The 20,180-nt window shown below is 52.2% G+C and overlaps 9 protein-coding genes across 9 annotated transcripts; 4 read left to right on the forward strand and 5 right to left on the reverse strand.

The window, feature by feature from the left end:
* Window positions 1–261: 261 nt before the first annotated feature.
* On the reverse strand, window positions 262–2,322 carry P170DRAFT_405755 (putative C4-dicarboxylate transporter/malic acid transport protein). Its single transcript, XM_024846597.1, has 4 exons — window positions 1,689–2,322; window positions 1,315–1,630; window positions 842–1,252; window positions 262–776 (listed from the first exon to the last, which is right to left on the reverse strand). The coding sequence occupies exons 1-4, from the start codon at window positions 2,083–2,085 to the stop codon at window positions 428–430; spliced, it is 1,473 nt and encodes a 490-aa protein (XP_024705844.1). The 5' UTR covers window positions 2,086–2,322; the 3' UTR covers window positions 262–427.
* Window positions 2,323–2,549: 227 nt separating this feature from the next.
* On the forward strand, window positions 2,550–4,020 carry P170DRAFT_455040 (short chain dehydrogenase/reductase; the record flags this gene model as incomplete). Its single annotated transcript, XM_024851496.1, has 6 exons — window positions 2,550–2,593; window positions 2,743–2,956; window positions 3,151–3,279; window positions 3,333–3,427; window positions 3,481–3,532; window positions 3,578–4,020. 6 exons carry the CDS (start codon window positions 2,550–2,552, stop codon window positions 3,848–3,850), a joined length of 807 nt encoding a protein of 268 aa, XP_024705845.1. The 3' UTR covers window positions 3,851–4,020.
* Window positions 4,021–4,466: 446 nt separating this feature from the next.
* On the forward strand, window positions 4,467–6,732 carry P170DRAFT_381373 (succinate--CoA ligase (GDP-forming) subunit beta; the record flags this gene model as incomplete). The annotated part of the gene is made up of 8 exons (XM_024845566.1): window positions 4,467–4,520; window positions 4,600–4,683; window positions 4,753–4,825; window positions 4,887–4,986; window positions 5,049–5,594; window positions 5,663–5,709; window positions 5,767–6,059; window positions 6,121–6,732. The coding sequence occupies 8 exons, from the start codon at window positions 4,467–4,469 to the stop codon at window positions 6,253–6,255; spliced, it is 1,332 nt and encodes a 443-aa protein (XP_024705846.1). The 3' UTR covers window positions 6,256–6,732.
* Window positions 6,460–8,491, reverse strand: P170DRAFT_147987 (F-box domain protein). Its single transcript, XM_024842500.1, has 5 exons — window positions 8,331–8,491; window positions 8,101–8,266; window positions 7,777–8,035; window positions 7,653–7,719; window positions 6,460–7,586 (listed from the first exon to the last, which is right to left on the reverse strand). Exons 1-5 carry the CDS (start codon window positions 8,396–8,398, stop codon window positions 6,767–6,769), a joined length of 1,380 nt encoding a protein of 459 aa, XP_024705847.1. The 5' UTR covers window positions 8,399–8,491; the 3' UTR covers window positions 6,460–6,766.
* Window positions 8,492–9,085: 594 nt separating this feature from the next.
* On the forward strand, window positions 9,086–11,425 carry P170DRAFT_148049 (HSF-type DNA-binding domain protein). The gene is made up of 4 exons (XM_024842501.1): window positions 9,086–9,706; window positions 9,787–9,885; window positions 9,957–10,024; window positions 10,092–11,425. Exons 1-4 carry the CDS (start codon window positions 9,348–9,350, stop codon window positions 11,324–11,326), a joined length of 1,761 nt encoding a protein of 586 aa, XP_024705848.1. The 5' UTR covers window positions 9,086–9,347; the 3' UTR covers window positions 11,327–11,425.
* A 510-nt stretch (window positions 11,426–11,935) lies between these two features.
* On the reverse strand, window positions 11,936–12,848 carry P170DRAFT_405762 (DUF3245 domain-containing protein). The gene is made up of 2 exons (XM_024846598.1): window positions 12,632–12,848; window positions 11,936–12,568 (listed from the first exon to the last, which is right to left on the reverse strand). Exons 1-2 carry the CDS (start codon window positions 12,811–12,813, stop codon window positions 12,094–12,096), a joined length of 657 nt encoding a protein of 218 aa, XP_024705849.1. The 5' UTR covers window positions 12,814–12,848; the 3' UTR covers window positions 11,936–12,093.
* A 172-nt stretch (window positions 12,849–13,020) lies between these two features.
* Window positions 13,021–15,998, reverse strand: P170DRAFT_474110 (P-loop containing nucleoside triphosphate hydrolase protein; the record flags this gene model as incomplete). The annotated part of the gene is made up of 3 exons (XM_024853104.1): window positions 13,021–13,191; window positions 13,253–15,916; window positions 15,990–15,998. 3 exons carry the CDS (start codon window positions 15,996–15,998, stop codon window positions 13,021–13,023), a joined length of 2,844 nt encoding a protein of 947 aa, XP_024705850.1.
* Window positions 15,999–16,864: 866 nt separating this feature from the next.
* Window positions 16,865–17,844, reverse strand: P170DRAFT_435744 (oxidoreductase-like domain-containing protein). The gene has a single exon (XM_024849011.1). It carries the CDS (start codon window positions 17,823–17,825, stop codon window positions 17,007–17,009), a length of 819 nt encoding a protein of 272 aa, XP_024705851.1. The 5' UTR covers window positions 17,826–17,844; the 3' UTR covers window positions 16,865–17,006.
* Window positions 17,845–18,046: 202 nt separating this feature from the next.
* On the forward strand, window positions 18,047–20,012 carry P170DRAFT_455045 (uncharacterized protein; the record flags this gene model as incomplete). The annotated part of the gene is made up of 2 exons (XM_024851497.1): window positions 18,047–18,945; window positions 19,001–20,012. The coding sequence occupies 2 exons, from the start codon at window positions 18,047–18,049 to the stop codon at window positions 20,010–20,012; spliced, it is 1,911 nt and encodes a 636-aa protein (XP_024705852.1).
* Window positions 20,013–20,180: the final 168 nt, after the last annotated feature.

Raw genomic sequence — 20,180 nt, forward strand, 5'->3', positions numbered from 1 at the left:
GCTCGGCTAGGTACATACGGAGTACCTCGGGGATTAGGTGCCTTAGGTGTGTGAATACAGGATGCGGTGTAATTTACAGATTGTTACCTACGTAGCCTGGAGATAGGGGCAACTGCCTGAAAACAAACTGGAAGGGATTACAGGTATGCTTGTAAGATACCCGCCTCCGGAGGGTACCGTAGGTACCTAGGTAACTACTATGTATGTACCTACCTAGTAGGTAGCATAGATTAGAAGTCGAGTGCTCATAGCCACAGATAGGCGATTAATAATAAATGGTATGTACCTAAAGGCCCGGCCACCTTTCTACCTAGTAACCATACTTGGACAAAACGGGAATCCCAGGTATTAGGGCGCCGGGGTGCTGATAGCTACGGAGAATCTCATTTTCTCTTCCATCTAAACACACACAAGGCAGATCTTGCCCTCAGACAGACTCGGGTTCGCCCGCTGACTCAGGTTTGATTCGATTGATCTCAAATCCACCCTCATCCTTATCCTCGCCTTTCTGCGGCCAGATGATTTGACGCAGCACGATGGCACGGACCATCATGCCAAACACGAAGACATACATCAGTATAAGAGGGATAACCATGGCACATCCAATGATTAGAATGGGCTTGCATGCAAATGCATTTCCGATCGCAAAAGTCGCCGTGATCAATGCAGTGTTGGGAAACACGAACGAGAACCAGGCCATGGAGAATTCCATCCGGCCCGGGCCGATGGCCGACCAATGAGCGAAACTGGCTATGAAGAAGAAAAAGATCGCTAGGCTGATAAGCAATATTATAACGTTAGTCTTGATCTGACATTGCTTGGCCGGAACAGGCTTACTTACCCCCATAGCCACAGGGACCCGAAATTGACAACCACCTTGACAATATCCGCAGCCAAAGGTCCGTTGCCCATAAACTCATTTGGAAAGCATCTGTGCGCCTGGGCAGCCATGTTCACGATGCCCGAAACCGTGAAAGCACTGGGACCAACCGATACAAACATGCCCGGCCGAACGTTTTCTCTCGGTAGCTTTTGAGACATCAACCGATATATAAAGGCCGAATATACCATCAACGAGACCAAAAACCCCACCCCTTGGATGGTCGTACCTCCGATGATAATGGGCAATGAGCGGGAGGGCTCAAGTTTGGAGCTTAGAACCCCGGCGTGAGGACCTATTATCAGGAGAGGATAAGCCGGAAATATCCAAATTGGTGTCATTTGGGCAATTGTGAAAGTCTGCGTGGACCACCTGGAACCGATTAGCGCCTCGGGGATTGTTGTGAGAGCCAATGAAGGTGCCGAAAAGCCTACAACAAGAGATATATGCCAGCTGCGAATATTACGGCGAGTGCCGCATCAATCCAAAACAATATGCCAACAGCATGCGTAAGCCAAGGCCCTGTGTTGTCTGGCCCGTACTGGGATATGTTGATCAGGATGGTTCCAAACGAGACCACTGAGGCGGGAACAAACAAGGACTCGGTCGGGTGTAAAAACGACGCCTTGAAGGTATAGGGATAAAAATAAAAGCGCGCGATCAATAGGCACCAGATGACCGTATAGAACACGATATTCACCAAGAAGAATATGACTCCGATGGTGTCAAGCCCTCGGAACCTGTACGGTACTATTCACCTATGAATGAGCACAACTAGCAGAAAAACCCAGAGGATGATCGGCTTTACTGGTATATAGAACATTGGCAATCCCTCCGGTAGCCATTGTGAGAGTAAAAAAGGCCCATGTCAGGTGGCGAATCCTCTTTCTCCAGCCGAGGTTGATAGCTGATCGATCGCTTGGGCGGAATGAGAAACTAGGCCTCCGCGTGGCCTCTTCCTCCTCCTCTCTTGCTCCTCCTCGCTCCTGGGACTTGCGGGTCCAAGAGCGGTGCAATGCTTCCAAGGCTGAAGAATGTGCCTCTCGGGTCCTTTTCCCAGAGAGCAGAGACAACGCGTTATCTTGCAGCGCAAGATCTTTTTCTGTATCTTCAATGGTGGGTGTCCGATACCCATCGTCTCCGGGGCTTCTCAGATGCCTGGGACGTGAATGCTGGATATCCATCGCATTCTCAAAAGAGTCCATATCAGTCTACATGTGCCATGTGCCTGCGGGTGCGGCGGAACGTCGGACGGGGGGACAAGGTGGGGGAGTGAAGTAGGCAGAACGCGGGCCGATTCTAATCATGCGGATGGTGATAAAATATTGGAGGACTAGGGACCAAAACCAAAGCACAAGAACCTATGAAAAGGATATAACATGTATGTGGTCCTTAAATGACCATCCCACATAGTTGATATAACCAAGGTAGGTAGAGGTAGGTAGAATGGCAAGCGGCGAGGACCTGAAAGTGTCCAAGGGTACAGTTACATTACTGATTACGCTTAGTGAGTAATACCTTACCATACATAAATACTGTAATCATGTATCTTGGAGAACCCGCAGTTACGGGAGCTGCTACCGAGGCATCTATGGGCCTGGCTTCCTATCATTGCCCTGGCGTCGTTCAACTTCTCGAGTGACGGTCTAATCCAACACATTCGTCTACCATGACATCCACAGAGGAGCAAAGAAAGTCGGTGTTGATTACCGGGTAAGTTCGTGCAGTAAAGGCACCTAGGTATTAGGTCGGTGGGTTTCTCAAATCCGAAAGCTCTCGGCAGGCTTGCAACATCCAGCGCTTTGGACCACAGCAAACAATAATGTTGGAATACTGCTGATATTTATCTGTCAACTATCTAGCTGCTCACCAGGAGGTATTGGAAACTCGCTGGCGCGAGAGTTCCATCGTAATGGGCTGCGCGTCTTCGCAACAGCCCGCGATGCAAAATCACTTGAGGATCTGGCAGCTCTCGGCATAGAGACTTTAAGCCTCACTGTAGACGATGAGAATAGCGTCAGAACATGCCATGCCGAAGTAGAAAGGAGACTTGCGGACAATGGATTGGATTATCTGGTTAACAACGCGTAAGTGATCGACCACGGCGATTTATTCTACCCCTGTGGAGGAAGGATAAGGAAAGCGTCTACTTACTCTTCCGGTATATATATGTGTCATCCAGGGGACAAAGTCAGTTCATATGCGAATCTTTCCTCCCCTCCCCGACAAAGCTCTGATGTACTACAGATTATACCGTCCCGGCGATGGAGGCAGACCTTTCGGAAGCCCGAGCAACCTTTGAAACCAATTTTATCGCAGTCATCTGCATGTGTAAAACGTTCCTTCCCCTTCTGATAAAGGCCAAGGGCACCATTGTGCAAATTGGATCTGTTGCCGGAGTTAGTACTATGAGATGCGCCCCATTCAACAATGCTGATGTTACGCCAACTAGGTCATTCCTTACGTATTTGGCTCGGTATACAATGCCTCGAAAGCTGCTTTGCATTCATTCAGCGACTCTCTGCGTGTCGAACTGGCACCGTTTGGGTACGTCCCCTCCCAGTCTTGAACCTATGAAATGTTGATACCGAGCCTGCCAGAGTACATGTCACTACCGTCATCACCGGCGGCGTGCAGTCCCGCATTGCTCGCGTTCAACGTACCCTAGCGCCCAATTAGCTGTACGCCTCAATTGAGGACGAGTATCATCGCCGCGTGGTCCATAGTCAGGACGGCGCTATGCCGCATGCGACATATGCTCGGAGCGTTGTTGATCAAGTCCTGTATGGGTCCGCGCCATGGCGGTGGTTTTGGCCTTGGGCCAAAGGGCGGAAAAGCTGGATTTGGGAAGGAAATAAAAGCTGGCTAGTCTGGTTTCTTACTGGGGGCTGGGCTTGGACTGGCTTATTCCATTACGCCATGACGAAAATGTTCAAACTGCATAAATTGAGTCAAGCCGTTGGAAAATGAGCAACGCGGAACGTTCTTGCTTGGGACCATCAAAGGGAGAGAAGACAGAATCCCCCAATCCCACACCCGGCCACACCGTCTCCATCGCTCTTGTTTGTTGAACCCAATTGCGGAGTAGATAGATGATATCTTCGGTGCTGAAGAGTCTTAACGAGGAAAAACACACGTCCCCCGCTGGGTACTAGCATCTTGAGGATCTTGATTTTGCATTGTATGAGGGTTGACCGCAGCACTCGCCCAACGCCTCGCGAAAGGATTTGCGGCCGTGCTGAATAGAATGATTTCGTATAAAGTAATTTCCGTGGTCGACCACCCGTTGCCAACCGTCGTTCCGTGATATTCGCGCCGTCGGGACCCGAGCCCGGTTTAGTCATCCCGAGCGTCACGCTGGTTGGCTCATCAGGTGACCCTGGACGTGCCGGAATCCCAAGGCAAAAAGACAATATCATCTCGGGAGGCGCAAAAAGAAAGCTGTTCCCCCAATCCTATCCCCCTTGGCAACACGTCAACGCCCCCTCCACGCTCTCCCCCGTTCGGCCTATATCGTCTGTCAAAGAGCAATACTCTTTGAAGCATCTCCACTCTTTTTCTTTGCCCAGTCAAAACCTTGTTCGCCATGTTCAAGCTCGCCCGCGGCAGACCCATTGCGGCAGCTTTGAGAGCTGCGACGGTAAAGCTTTGCAATCCGATCCCAGGGATGGCCATGGTCTCAAAGAGCCTGCTGCTGACACGATGTCCTTCCCCTCTAGGAGACTTCCGTCCCGGCCCGTTTCGGTCAGCAACAGAGAAACCTTTCGATTCATGAATATCTGTCGGCGAATCTCCTCAAGTCGGTATGAATGACATAGGCATATCGCTATTTTTTTTTTTGTGGCGCGGCGTTCGCTGATACGGTGACATAGTACGGTATTGGAATGCCCAAGGGCGAGGTTGCTCGCTCTGCAGAGGAGGCCGAGTCCGTTGCCAAGTCTCTCGGTATAACTCCATCCGTCAAAACGTATGGAAGGTTATGATGTACTGAGACGTGATATACCAGGTAATGATGACATGGTCATCAAAGCACAGGTCCTTGCCGGTGGTCGTGGTAAGGGTTCTTTTGACAACGGTCTCAAAGGTGGTGTGCGCGTCATCTATTCGTGAGTATTGGCTGCCTCGAATTCCGCAAAGCCTTTCTCTAACTCGCGTAAATTCCTCACAGCTCCACCGAAGCCAAGATGTTCGCCGGCCAGATGATTGGACACAAACTGATCACGAAGCAGACTGGTGCCGCCGGTCGTCTTTGTAACTCCGTGTACATTTGCGAGCGCAAGTTCGCTCGTCGTGAATTCTACCTTGCTGTTCTTATGGACCGTCAATCTCAGGCCCCTGTTATTGTTGCATCGTCGCAGGGTGGCATGGACATCGAGGCTGTTGCCAAGGAGAGCCCCGAGGCTATTCTCACCACCCCAATTGATATCAATGTTGGCGTGACCGACGACATTGCCCTAAAGATTGCTACCGAGCTGGGCTTCTCTGAGCAGTGCATCCCCGAGGCCAAGGATACTATTCAGAAACTGTACAAGGTTTTCATGGAGAAGGATGCTACCCAGATTGAGATCAACCCTTTGTCGGAGACTTCCGACCATCAGGTCATGGCTATGGATGCCAAATTGGGCTTCGATGACAACGCGGACTTCAGACAGAAAGAAGTCTTCTCGTGGAGGGATACTACCCAAGAAGATGCCGACGAGGTCAAGGCTGCCGAGTATGCTTTACTTCATTCTATTCTTGAACCCAATTCCCGAGATATGCAGCAGCTGATGATTAGGTTAGGCACGGATTGAACTTCATCAAGCTCGACGGTGACATTGGATGCTTGGGTAAGAATTGACCTAGACTCTTTACAGTCTCTGAATTAATACTGACTAAATCCGCAGTCAACGGTGCCGGTCTTGCCATGGCCACCATGGACATCATCAAGCTCAACGGTGGTAGCCCTGCTAACTTCCTCGATGTTGGCGGTGGTGCTACTCCGGCTGCCATCAAGTCTGCTTTTGAGCTAATCACGAGCGATCCCAAGGTGTCGGCGATCTTTGTCAACATCTTCGGTGGTATCGTCCGTTGTGACGCCATTGCCCAAGGCTTGATCAACGTGGTGCAGGAGATGGGTCTTCGCACCCCCATCGTCGCTCGACTGCAGGGCACCAACATGGAGCACGCACATAAGCTGGTAGGGAATCAAGCACTCTTTTTGTCTGAAAGAAGCAGGCATGCTGATACTCTTCGCGCAGATCAACGAGTCTGGTCTGAAGATCTTCTCCATCGAAGACCTCCAGAACGCCGCCGAGAAGTCTGTTCAATTCTCGAAGGTCGTCAAGATGGCCCGCGAAATCGACGTCGGTGTTGAGTTCACTCTCGGCATCTAGGGCCTTTTCTTTATTCTCCCCCAGTGAATTCAGGATGGATTAAGGAGATGATATTAAAGCAGGCGAGGAAGCATCTGATTCGAGACAATGGGAATTATGGCGACTTTTCAAACCCCATCATTCCCGCCAGTCCCGATTACATTGTCTCTTCTCTTGTTTCAACCGGGGTGTCCAGCGTGCTCTGGTGCCTAGAAATTGGTTTGCAGCGAATGAGGTTACGGGAAGGGTGGGATCTGGATAATAATGGAATTGGCTTGAATTAGATGGAACGTTGGGGTAAAGCTGGAGGCACTGTCATAGAGAGCATTGATGGTTCTGTATATTGTCCATTTCTAGGTTCATTGCTTTTCTTTGTGTGTGTATGTGTGTGTTAAATGTATTCTTTTCTCTTTATTCTTGGATCCCCTTGGAGACCCGATGTTGATACCAACGGCCATTGATAGTAGCAAATGATCAAGCGAAGCCGAGCTCACCAACAAGAACACAAGAAGAGAATCTCTCCATCTATCAGTTACATGCCACTCGGACAGGCTTCGTTAAAAGACCACACTTTCAGCCCATTCTCATCGATCATCAGGGTGCATTCACGATCTCCCCGGAGAGCAAAGCAAGTGATATGGGAGTAAACCCTACTGGTTGCCTCGCGCGGCAGCTGGAGGTTCATGTATTTGGAAAGCCGGTGGGGAACCGTGGCGGTAGGATTGGAGATGGAGATCTGAGGTTTGCCGTCATCGTTCCTTAAATAGTACAGAATGTTCTGGTCGACTGCGGTCATGCATAATGGATAAAAGGGTGCGAGTTTAGGATGTAAGACATGCAAGTCTATTTGGTCTGTGCGTGGATCATAAGAGACGACAACGACAGAGCACGTCGCCAGAGATTGCCCTTCAGTTGTCATGATAGAGAAGATCCCCATGCGGTCACTGAAACTCGAGCCTTCGTCCGGAGAGCCTATTTCCACACATCGGTTGTCATCCTCGGTGAGTGGTAGATCAAGGGTATAAGATGGCAATTGTTCTCGTTCCTGGAGGGTAGGTTCATCAAGCAAGTGCTTTTCAACTCGCAGCTGGCCGTAAGAAGCCTCGAGGTGGACTGTAGTAAGGGTTTTCGCGGCGGCGTTCAATGCCATGTAGCCCAAATTTGGCGCTATATCGATCGCTCGAGCAGCGTGGGACATAAATTCCCAATGGAGGACGTAACCCCCGTTGGGCAAACCATCAGAGAAGGAAAATGCTACGCTTGTTCCGCTGGCTACGAAGAATCTATACTGTAATGAGGGCAGGCGAAACCATGCCGACTCCTCGGAGTGAAGATCCCAGATGTGACAGTTTCTACCAGAACCATGTCAGTCAAGTTGACCACGAGGTGATGCACCAGGGGAATGTATTGGCCCTTACCCACGTGGACTAGTTGCTCCGATGATGCGGTCCGAAAGTCGCACGCCAACGAAGAAATCTCGGTTCTCTGTGCAAAAGTAATGAGTCGCACGGGTGCGCAGATTGTGGACGACAAGGGTGGCACCTTCGTCGATCCATGCAACGCGTCCATTGCAGTAATCCAGGGTCGACACTTCCGACGTTTTCGGCAACGGCTGGTAGTTTGGAAAGTGAGCTTTCCAGACGGGCTGTCCGCGCTCCAAGCGAGTCCGGTGTCGTGCATACGCGGAGAATTTGTCCAGCGCCCCGGCGGCGGCGGAGTCGGTCTTGCGTCCGGTATAGCGGCGAAACGCGGCGTCGCGAACCAGATCAGAAGACAGCAGCGAATACCAACCTTTAGAGACCTGTTTGGACTTGGAATCAGTTTGAAGACGAATTGGCCGGGCGGGTGACAGCTGAATGAAGATACTCTTTGGAGAACATGTAATTCGGACAGACCTAAATATCTGGTAATTTGCATGGCCAGCTCTGGAGGCAGTGCACCCAGAATATCCTTGTGGAAGGAGATGCGATCCACATGGTCACGCACATCGCGCCATTCGTGAAGGCGCAGTTGCATCAGAACATGGCGATAGCTGGGAAAGGATCAGGACTGGCTAGCAATAACACAATGTCCGAGAGCGATGATCAAGCGCTTACACGAGTCGTCGAGCAGGGGCGTCAAGGTTCTCGAATCGATCGAGAATCTCTCGAACATCCGAGTCCATTGTTCTAGTAGATTGAAAGGGCGGACATCATCGACGGACAGGAAGCGAGAAGAAAGAGAAGGAGGAAGCGGAGGAAAAGAAGAGAGAGAGAGAGGGCGGTTCGACGCAGGTTCCAGACCGGCCTCGTGATCCATGCCGCTCTTCGACTTCTTTCTTCCTTCTCTGGCTTCCTCTCTCTTTTTCCCCTTCCCCTTCCCTGGCCATTTCGCCCTCCATCGTTGTCTTCCCCCACTTCTTGGATTGTATTCTATCTCTACCTACGTTCTTACAAATCGCTGGATACGATACGGAGATTTGGCCCATGGAAGGACCAGGTCTACGATCCCCAGTTCCCTACCTATTTGCTCTCGACCAATTATCCCGTTATCCTGATTGTTACGACTGCGGTTGCGAGGGCGATTGTCTCGCAATTCCGGTGCGGCTGAACAGATTGAGTCTTCTGTCGGAGAACGACCGCCTTTCCGGTCTCGGATTGAGCGAGAGAGAAAATTAAATTCAGAGACAGAGAAACAACACAGAAGGAGAAAGAAATCAAACGATCAATCCTCAATTTCGATTACCGCAGTGGGCGCCAACAGAATCCGAAGAATAAGTCTGCTAAATTGGACGACGGACTCGCAATGATTCGGGAAGCGGAGACTCTTCTTAGGTGTTGATCAGCGCCCTCTTGGCCCAGACTCCGTGATAATCTTCCATCTTCCCACGTTCGCCTGGCTTCCACGAGTGCTCTTTGATCGCGTTGCCCTCGTTCCCTTTTGCCCTTCGTGTCGTTCATCGACTCTCTGTGCCGCTTCCTGCAGAGAGGAAGGCCCTCCAGTGTCTCCAGAGAGAAAAAAAAAATAAAAAAAAAAGGAGAGAGAAAAAAAAGGGAACGCAACCCGGCCTCTCCCTCCACTCCTGCGGCCCCCCGGCCGTTACCCTTTTTTTCCCCCCTGTTCCGCCGCGCGAGATGAGCGGCCTCGCCGATCCCCCGTCAAGAAACACTGGGATTTCTGGTGCTACAGATGCGCCCGGCAAGACACGAAAGCTTCCTGTTCTTTCTTCCTCCGTTCCTCCTTCGTCCGCTCCGTCCACGGGCGACCCGATGGAACTCACTCCACATGCCTCGGCGGCGACAGGCGCTGGTCCCCCGATCCACAGCAGCCCCGATAGTGATCGAGCAGGCGCAAACGCTGTCGCTGCCTCCAATGGCTCTTCTGAAGCTGGCAACGTGAATAACCATGCAGCCCCGAATCAGGCTATTGGGGCTGCCGCTGCTGCCCAGCAACCCAAGGTTGTGCAAACCGCTTTTATCCACAAGCTTTACAAGTACGTCCATCGATTCGTGTCCGACTGAATTCCAATGGAAGGAATTGTCGAGGAAAAGGCTTGCTAACGATACTTGACAGTATGCTAGAGGACCCTAGTATCCAGCACCTGATTTCGTGGTCCAATACCAACGACAGCTTTGTCATGTCTCCTACATCCGAATTCTCAAAAGTTCTTGCGTGCGTTTTCCCTCCGGCCTACGCTGTACTCCTCGTCAGCAATGACCGACTCGCTAACACTGGCTGGCCAGACAATATTTCAAACACACCAATATTTCGTCCTTCGTCAGGCAACTGAACATGTATGGATTCCATAAAGGTATGTGCATACAGCACCGAGTAGGACGGAGACCAGAGGGGCCGTTGCTGATGTAGTGATCTTCCAGTGAGCGATGTTTTTCATACCGGGTCCCCAGATTCAGCCCTGTGGGAATTTAAACATGGGAACGGCAATTTCAAACGCGGTGATCTAAATGGACTGCGAGAAATCAAAAGACGGGCATCTCGACACGCATTAATCCACCGCGATTCGTTCCCTGGCCATAAGCCAGCCGTTTCTCAGCCTGGCACCCCGGCCGAGCCTGTTCCCGATGCCACCGAGGCGCGACTGATGAACCTAGAGCATTCTTTATATGACATGCATAATCGCCTGACCCGGGCGGAGGAAGGAAATGTGGCACTTAACGCCCGGTATCAATCCATGGCGGAGAGCCTGGTGCGATGCTATCATTGGACCCATTCGATCTCACGGTTCCTACAGGGAATGATACCTGACCGTGAAGGGCTGTTGTATCGGGATGTGTCAAGCATGCAAGCAGAGTTGGAGAAACACCTAGAGGCTGTACGAGCCCTCGAACAGCCCCCCGACCCGTATCTTGCCGTCCGCCCGCCTTATATTCCTACCGTATCAGTCGACCCAGGTCCGCCGCTGTCTCCGCGCCAAATGCCCCAGGAAGATTCCCGCCGGCCTTCGATGCTGGATGCTAGCAGGCCTAACATCATCCGTCCGCCAGTACCCCCACACTTGGCTGTTTCTCCCCGTCGTTATGGCTCGATTGGTGCTGGAAATTCTTCGCCGAGCTACAACAGACCTCCCGTCCCGCCTGCCATCCCTCCCCAGCAGCCGATGCCTCATCCTCTTTCCTCCGTGTCCTCTCCACCGGGGCCCAACTTGGCTCGTCGGCATACCTCTGCAGATATTCGGCAACACGGTTGGCCACCGCCGGGCGTGTCTCCATTCGCGTCGGGTCACCAGCCAGCAGGGTCGGCTGCGGCACCGTGGTCCCCGTCGCCGCACCGGACTCCGACATCCACTGAGCAGCAGGTCCGGGAAGTTTTAGCACAGTATGAAATGGGTGCACCCCGTCGTTTCCAGGAGACATCGCGCCATGCCACGCCGCCTTTACACCCAGACCACATAGTCTCCACCCCCAACGCCGACCACGGCTGGCCATTGGGAGGTCCCAGGTTCCCTCGGCATGAATCGTCCCTGCCAGCGACCCGACGTTCCAGTATGGCTAGCAATGTACACTCGCTATTAAACCCGGCCGATACCGCGGAAAGGCCAGACGAAGATCAACACGCGATGGCGGATGACAGGAAACGGAAGCGACTGGAATAAGGAGTTCTCAACTTTTTTTTCTTGTTCTCCCGTTCAATCACCTACCAATTCTTCTTTTTGTTCCTCCCTTGCGAAAACAGCTCGTTACTATTAATTCGAAGCGGATAAAAGATATCCGTGATGCTGAGGATGTGGCTAACTTCCAGTCATGGCGCAACAGTGGGAAGAAAAACAGACGATCGATTTTCATCTTCTTTTTATCCCTCTTCCCCTTCCCAAATCCCCCCTTTCTCGCTCTCTATTCTTTCGATTTTTGTATCTTGTCGTGTGATATATTGCATCAGGATGCAAACTGACCGTCCTGTTGTATTCGTTCTATTTCTCTGGATGGGATATCTCTTGTACAGTCTATTTTGGCGGTTTGGTTTCTCACGACCATTGGAAATCCTTTTGCACATTTTGGGCCCACACTGATCACCATTTTTGGCCAGTCCGAACGTTGAGGTCCTCCGACAATCTTGCATGATGGCAAGTGCAAGGCATGGCATTTCAAGAACTTGATTTGCTACGGCGTACATGTCCTGTCAAATTATAGTCATCTCTGGGGTACAGCAAAGCGGTGCCCACTTAGACTTTTGGTGTGCCGAATCCTTATCGATTAGTTGACAAGGGGAAAGGGATTGGCTTCACTTCTTTCTATATATTTATATATACATGGACATATGTATACGTGCAATTTTTGATTTGTCTATCGTCCTCCATGAGCTTGTCAACAACTTACTGGGTATAATGATAACAGAATCGAATCAAGGAACCAACACCCGGGTTCATTTTTTCTTTCTCCGCTTCGATCGGTCTGCAAGGATCTCATCCAGAAAGCTTGTGGCCTTCTTGTTTGACTTGGACCTTGGGGGTTGTCGCGGTGAGGCCCCCTCCTGGGGTGAAGTGATATTTTCTTGACCTTCGCCCGCGCTGGTAGCCACCTCATGGTGGTTGTGACTGCCCTCAAGAGCCGCTTTCCGTTTTTTCAATCGCCGTTGGCTCGTTCCAACTGATGTTGTCCGCCCTTCGTCCTCATCGTGCCCATCCTCATCATCCAGCTCCTTCGCGCTGGGACCGGGATTTGCGCGAGTGCCTGGTTTGCCGGGGGTTACGGTAGCGGAGGCGCCTGCGCTAGCAGCGACGACTCTTTTGTAGTTCTTGCCGAGAAGCTGTTTCCGTAGCTTGTCATTGGAGTCCAGTTCGGTGCGATTCCAACTGCCATCGGCCGCCTTGGTCGGCAAGGGAGCACCGATTCCTAGTCTGTAGCATGGACACGCGTCAGTCGGCATTGCGAACATGGGCACATACGGAGCACCAACGTACGTTTCCGGCACCGCGGTAAAAATCTCATCTTCCTCCCGTTGCAGCTCTTCTTCGGATTTTAGATTGGCGAGTTCCTCTGACGTCTGCGGAGGAAGCCACGAGGCAACGAGTCGTTGACTGCGGGCCAAGGCAACATTAGCTTTATTGAGGATGATATCCGTTTCACTCCTGGACATCGACATGATGCTTCGGCCGGTCTTGTGGGTTGTTGCTTGAGTGCTCCTTGGGATCTTTCGGTCCAGAAGCGCCAGGGCGGCGGATGACGGCAGAACGAGCCCACTCGAGACGGCTTATGTAAGACTACGGCAGAGTGAACGATGCAAAGGACCGACTTGAGCTATTCTACAATTCTATGGTCGAGCACCCAGAGTTCCTGTCATCCTCCACGCCTATCTGGAGGCGTCCTTCTGCCGCTGATCATAGACGAGGTCGGAATCTAGGTCCAGGACATCAACGAGAGCCTTCGAGACTGTTCGGAAGATATGGCCACCTGCCTTAGGCGACACTGCATGGGACCAACGCTCGCGTCGAACTAAGGCATCCAGAGCGGTGGTAATTGCCTGCGACGGAATGTTAGTTTCGCCCAAGAGTCAAACTGAAACCGAAAGAGGGGGAGAGTACCACTTCGAGGGCCTTGCGAAGCTCGATTAAGAGTTTGACCGCGTGATTGCCCATTAATCCTCCGCTGTTTTCTACTTCCAAGGCCAGCCATGAATCTAGATACACTGTCTCGTCCGTGCCTTGAAGTCGCCCGCCCAACAGACAGGCGATGAGTGGAGTTATGTGCGAGGTGTTGCAAAGAAACGAAATCGATCCGCCACTGGAGGGAACAGAACTTGCATCGAAGACCAGCAGACTTGTTGGACGCGTGCGGCCATTGACACTGCTCGAGGCCACAAGAACTCGCCCGGTTGTTTTCGTTCGATAGCGCCCGGACAAGTCCAGGTGCGGAGCAGCGATATTGGTGTGGAGCGTATGAAACAACAGGGCCTTGATAAGAGGAACGCGGTGTGAATTCACGTTCAAAGCACGGCCCCCAAACCGCAAGTAGCGCATCGAAGACTGCGGAATGAGTCCTTCGGAAACTAGCCGACGAAGCACCTGGTGGGCTGCAGAATTCATTTCGCTGAATCGATCGAAGCATATGCCCTTTGACAAGGCAAATTTGAAAGCTTCGGAGCGACCCGATTGATGTAGCTCATCCCGCACCGCGATATAGGCGTTCACGGCACTCAAGTGATCGCTCCACGTGTTCTGCGAAAAGTCCTCACGAGCCTGCCGTATCTGCTGTTGCTTCTCGACGTCTTCCGTTGAATAGAATAAAGAACCGTTTCCGGGAAGTACTGCCATGATCAAGAGAGGTTCGAGGCAGCGGAAAATGATGCCTAGTAGAACCAATTTCGCCTGGGTTGGGCCTATGGGCAGCGAGGCGATGGCGTTCCCCAGAACGGTGAGCTCCTCCCGTTCACCCAAAGCGTCCAGCAACTTGAGATCCTGGATTGCGCCATCGACATGACGCTTATCCGGCGGTTCAATGCCCTCCTGCAGCGTGTCCTGGATAGAAGTGCCGAAGCCTGCCTTCTTCACTTGCAGGCACGCCCGCCGCAAATCGGCTCGCCTTATTTCAGGAAGGCGGGTGATTCGAAACGTATCGTACATTTCCTTGGTGAACAGGGCAAAGTACTCCCCGCTTTGTACTCTTCCCGCCCTTCCTGCGCGTTGGGCAACGCTGGACTGACTGGCCCAGCAGCAGGTAAGATGGCTAGACCTTTCCCGCGGCTCGTAGATACTCATATTTACTTTTCCGGTGTCAACCACGAACCTCACATCCGGCAAGGTGACAGAGGTTTCGGCAATATCTGTAGACAGGATGATTCGGCGGCAACCGGGCGGGCCCATTTCGAATGCCTGGTCTTGGCTCTTGGGGAGACTGGAATGCAGTGGCAGAATGCGATACCGACGAGTATCGGTGAAGTCGCGGCCAAGAAGCTCCCCATACATCCTGAGAGCTTTTTCTACGCCCGTGATATGACGAAGACCAGGCAGAAAGACCAGAATGGAGCCTCCGCTCGTGGTGGAAAGTATATGGCCGACAACAGCACATATCAAGCCAATGGGAACCGTGTCATCCCAATCGCGAGATGTGACCTCAGGTGAAGAGGGCATCTTGACAGTCGCCTGCGTGTATTCCTCCGTACTTGCTTCCAGGTGGAAGTCATGCTGGGCCAAGAAACGTCTTGTCGAGGGTTCGCCATACAACGACCATAATGTTTCGGCCGAATAGGTCTGCGACAGAGGCTCGAAGATCTCATCAAGATAATGTTTATCGACCGGGAAAGTGCGACCTGGAATCCTGAGGCATGGAGCTGGTGAAAGAGTGCCGTTGTCTGACTGATTTTGGAAGTATGAAGAAAACAGGCCGGCATCTAAAGTTGCACTCATCGCGGTCACCTTCGGCACAGGCGCTCCAGTTGCTTGACGCTGTTTGATCATCTTTTTCACCGTAAGCATAAGCAAGTCAAGCGCAACATCTCGCTCGTGGACCTCGTCAAGTATTATATGGGTGGCTGAATCCAGAAAAGTCGGTTGATTGTGCAGTAGATTGAGAAAGTGTTCTGTGGTACAATATTTGATCGTTCTGCCTCGGGAGGAGTATCGGGATTGGAAGCGAACACGATATCCCACATCATGACCGACTTGCTGACCTCGTTCTTCGGCAACTCGATGGGCAAGCGAAACGGCGGCGATTCGGCGGGGTTGGACACAGATAATTCTGCATTTAGATCCTGACCCCGTGGATATGGCGTTGTCAAGCAATATCTGTGGTATTTGAGTTGACTTGCCCGAGCCTGCATCTGCTGCGATGAGAGAGTATGTGTTGTTCTCAATGATGTCAGAAACCTCCTTGTACCTTTGGCCGACTGGTAATTGGTATCCCGGCCTTCGACGTGCAAGTGGGACTGGTCTCAGCTGCCGGTGCATTTCTCGTTCCTCCTTGGGATCCTTCGAGCTTAAGTATAATTTTTGATCTTGATAGGGTTGCGTTTTGCATTCACTGCTGCCAATGGGCAAACACTTCCTCAAATCTCGTAAGGATCTATGCATGGCAGTGAGAACATCATCATCAAGCAGTAGCTTCAAAAATTGCCGCCTATTCTTGAGTCGCGGATCCTCATCCGGCTTCTCCCCAACTAGGCTGTCCCTGAGGGTTACGAGCTCCCTTAGTGTGCCGCAACGGTGAAGTCTTGCTACCAGAGAATATGCGGTCCGATGTTCTGCGATTTCCTGATGCACGTCAGTCAGTCCGAGTTTCGAGGGAAATATTTTGGATAAATAACCGTCCATACTTTGTTCTGACCCAGTTCATTGTGCGTAAGCTCCTCCTTGGTGTGCGTTATCTTGCACGTGATAAAACAACGATGAAGGCCCTTATGGGGTGTGGAATGGGTCACATTGAGGCTTACGAGGCCTAGATCCACAAAATTCGCCTCCAGACTTTGCTTCGGGCTGATCAAAAATAAGTCCCCTAGTCCGTTATATTCGTAGCTCTCAAAGGGCAAATTTCCCCAACGCCTCGGCTCTCTACGCCTCCGCGAGCCTTGTTTCGGCGATCCTCCAACTATGGAAACCTCGGCGTTGTTCTCTAGGTCCGCCACATTTCCGGGGGCTTGTATCTGGGCTTGGGTGGAAGCCCCTCGAACAGTTTTTGTTGGATCTGGGGTGGATCTCCATTTGCATGATGGTGATTGCCATGGTGTAGTACCCAACGTCCCGCCGATACCGAGAAATATTGTGGATCTGCATCTTCTTTGGAAATGGGCACCAACGAGGGACCATGTAGAGCGCGCTTGGGCGAGGCTCAGTGAGACGCGATGCTGAGAAGACCGGGTGATACTCCTGGGATTCTAAGCCAAAAAAAAAAAAAAAAGTCAAGGTTAGTTACAGCGGCAACTGGTTCTCCGGAGAGAAGCTGATAGTGCAAGAATAAGAAGGATTGGTGAGTAACTAATTACCGGGTAGGTTCGCATTTCAGCAATATGGAGTCGAAGGACATTGTCAACTTTCTGACAGGGCCCCCTCCAGGATAGACGATGGGAATAACTCCGTAGAGTTGATACCAAAGGGACTCCGCAGAGGAGGAGAAATGGGCAGGCTAGGCGGTCTTGGCGCTGCAGGACCGAGTTTCGCGGAACAAATCACGACCGATCCACCACCTACTGCGAGATCTCGGTGGATTGAGTATCCTATCTTGTTCGTTGCATCATTGAATTGGCAATGGTATATACATGCATCTAATATACTAAATAATCTATGGCTCTATCCAACCAAACTCCCCAGGTAATCGTACCCTGACCATGCTTGGGGATGGAATGAGTCAGGACGAGGCGCTTTCTTGCCGATGCTTCTGTTTCAACTTCTTCTCCGTCTTCATGAACTCCCGGATCCCTACTGGAATGTTGGCGAAGACATCCTCCGTCTGATCAGGAACGGGCCAATTCGTGTCGCTGCCACCGCCATCGTCATCCATGCTCGTACTGGCCGTATTGACCTCCGTCCTGGGCCTATGGCGCATTTCCGTCGCCGGTCCTTGCGGGGTGTCTTTGGCCTTGGCCTGCTCGACTCGTGCGGCCCATTGCTCCATGTCGTCGCGGAAATCATCCCATACGCAATGAACGCAGCCACTCATGCAGCAATTATCAGGCTCCTCGGGTCGCGGAGGAATCGCCACGCCGTTCACGGTTTTCCAGGTGGACTCCGGCGCCGTGTTCCCGGGATCGTAGCGCGAAGAACGACCGGGACCAGCCAGTCGCGTACCGAATACAATGGACATTTTGTCCTGTGGGGATTGAGGCTCGACGGTAGCCGCGGGGGATGCTTTTGCGGTAGATTGCCCAGGAACGGGCCGTGAGGAAGACGCTTGCCCTCGATATGGAGAGCTGCTCGAGAGAATGTCATAGTAGTAGCCGGACAGGGGGAATGCTTGGGATGATGATGCGGAGTCATTCAGGCCCGGCGCGGTGCCTTGGGGCGTGGCCTTTGCGTGGCTGGCCATGCGACGGAGCGACGGGGTGGAGACATGTCGCTGACCGACGAACGCAGGTCGAGGGAAGGGCAAACGTCGAGGTCTTGGCTCCACCAAGGGCACAGCTCTGCTGGCCAGCGACGGGCCTGACAGGACCAAGCGAGAGTCCATCGTGGTTGTTGGCCGAGGGGTTGGGAAAGAATCGGCGGGCGGCGGTGATTCCGAGGGCCGATTATGTCATGGCTCAAGTCGCCGTGCAAACGAAGCAAACGAAGCAAACCGGGCTCGCCGGACGTCAACAAACGCGCCCTCCTGGACTTCCTCCGGCGTCGCTCTGCCCATCTGCATATCCCAGCAGGACGAGCGCCACCCCTCCCGTCGATGCGTTGCGAATGAACCCTCCGCTTCCGCCGCCGCCCCAAGGGCGTTCTCTTGACCGTGTCCCATACCACGCGCCGACCAAGGCAAGCTTCGCGAAATCTCCCATTGAAGGTTCCGACCAGAGTCTCAGTAAGAGGGCCCCGCCCTCGACCTCGCGAAGATCGCCCAGTAGACATAATTCGAACGACCGGCAAATCCAATCCAGATCGAAAATGCTGGGCTTGCGCGACCGAAAGGCTCTGCGGCCCTCATTGCCGTCAACTGCGAGTCCAATGGAAAGCCCCAACCATGACAACCCATCGCCTGTATCGCGTTCGAGCCGAAGGTCCATCGGCCTGCAGGCATTTGCTGCGCCGCCAAGACGAGTTTCAAGAAGGATCGGTCCATCGGATTTAGCATTCCCGTCTCCAGCAGGAGTAAAAAAAGACGAGCCGGATGCGGGGGTCATGAATACCCCCGAGGATCAATTGGCGCTTGAGTTGGGCAGCGCCACCGGTGGAAATGATCGGAGTAGAAACTGGAATCCGCCGGCCCTGGACGAGGAGTTTGAAGAACCCGATCTGCCTCCAACTCCTACTCAGCTGGGACTGGAGAAGCTTGCGGGGCGATCCAGAGGGCTTCTAAGCAGCAGTCCTACGACGCAACGATTGGGAAGGCGGCAAACAGCCGATCTCCTAGGCCAAAGTCCGTCAAAGCTAAGAAATGTCGATGATGGCGCAGAAGCAGTCGAGTCGGCCTCGGCGGTCCCCCGAGTACGGTTTCCGGAGCCTGTTTCAAAAAAGCGAAGATTGAGAGAGGAGCTTACTGCAGAGGCGAAACAGCTCAAAGAACACATTGCAGACCTCGAGTGTTGGTCAGTGGATCTCAGCCAGCATGATGGCCTTCCAGAGCTTGATGTGAGCAAAATAATGTAAGTGTTATTCACCCATGTTCGGTTTGTCTAACGTGGCTCGCTGATAATCCAGGACCTCCTTACTGGCATCCGAATTTCCTACCATCACAGATGCTGCCATGTGTCCCCCCGATATACCCTTATCCTCACTTATCTCGACATTGCTTCCATTTTCTTCAACTGTTTCTTTACCGACCCCCGCACCGACTTCTCCACCAAATCCCTTTGCCCTCAGTGCAGCTGCTCACGGAAAACCGCACCTCACGGTTTTTGCCCCGTTATCTCTTAAGACAAACTCGGATGTTGTAACTGTTCCGAAGTCCGCCTTTGTGGAGAGACATAGCTTGACGTTTTCCGTGCCACCCCCTTTCCCGCCCGAGCTCTACAGTGTATCCTTGATCTACGAGACCAACTTCGAAACCCAGGCTGTGGTTTCGGTAGCAGCACCGGAGACCGTCAACGGCACGGTGCCCCAATACTTACAACGTTGGGTCAATTCCCGATTAGAGAATCCTTTGCTGAAATTGGACGTGTCGGGCCTCTGCTGGGGCATCAACCGGTACTGGGAAGCGGTTTTGTCGCGCGCCTACGTATGGTTACGGCTTGAAGATCGCCATACAGCCTTGCTTCGCGGCAAATCAGGCATGAATGAAGGAACTACTACGGAAGAACCCAGCGACAGTCAAGATATACCTTTGCGAGGCATGATGGGGAATCTCACGGTGGCAAATTTGCGCCGAATCCTACCCCATCTTCAGCGTACATCTATGCTTTTTGGATCAGAGGAAAGAACGATAAAAGTCATTCTTTCATGCGAAATCAGCGTTGATGAATGGGCATGCGAACCCCAATTGACCCCAGGTCTTACTATCTCGGGTGCTTCAATTGCCAACGATTCTGTATGGGGCAAAACAGAACAGGAGGCTAAGAATCTTTTCAATGCCGTCATTCATGAGAATACCGTTGGTCCGGCAGAATCAGCAGGTGATGTTGATGCCAATGCGATTATCGAGGCCGCTAACCATGTTCTTGGCGCTTTGTTTGGTGTTGGTGCAAGTCTGCCCTCCAAGGATGAATTGCGATGATGCTGTCTCCGCACATGAATAAAACATGTCTACCTACTTCATAGATGGCCCAGGCCGCTAGGAAATTTGCGCCTTCACGACATCGTGCCTACGTGGAAACATTTAGCTAAGATCTATCTAGTCGTGCGTGGGATTGGGCGCAAAATTGGTGATCGCCCCGGCCAACGT

Source organism: Aspergillus steynii (assembly GCF_002849105.1).
Source record: "Aspergillus steynii IBT 23096 chromosome Unknown P170scaffold_3, whole genome shotgun sequence".
NCBI lineage: Eukaryota > Fungi > Ascomycota > Eurotiomycetes > Eurotiales > Aspergillaceae > Aspergillus > Aspergillus steynii.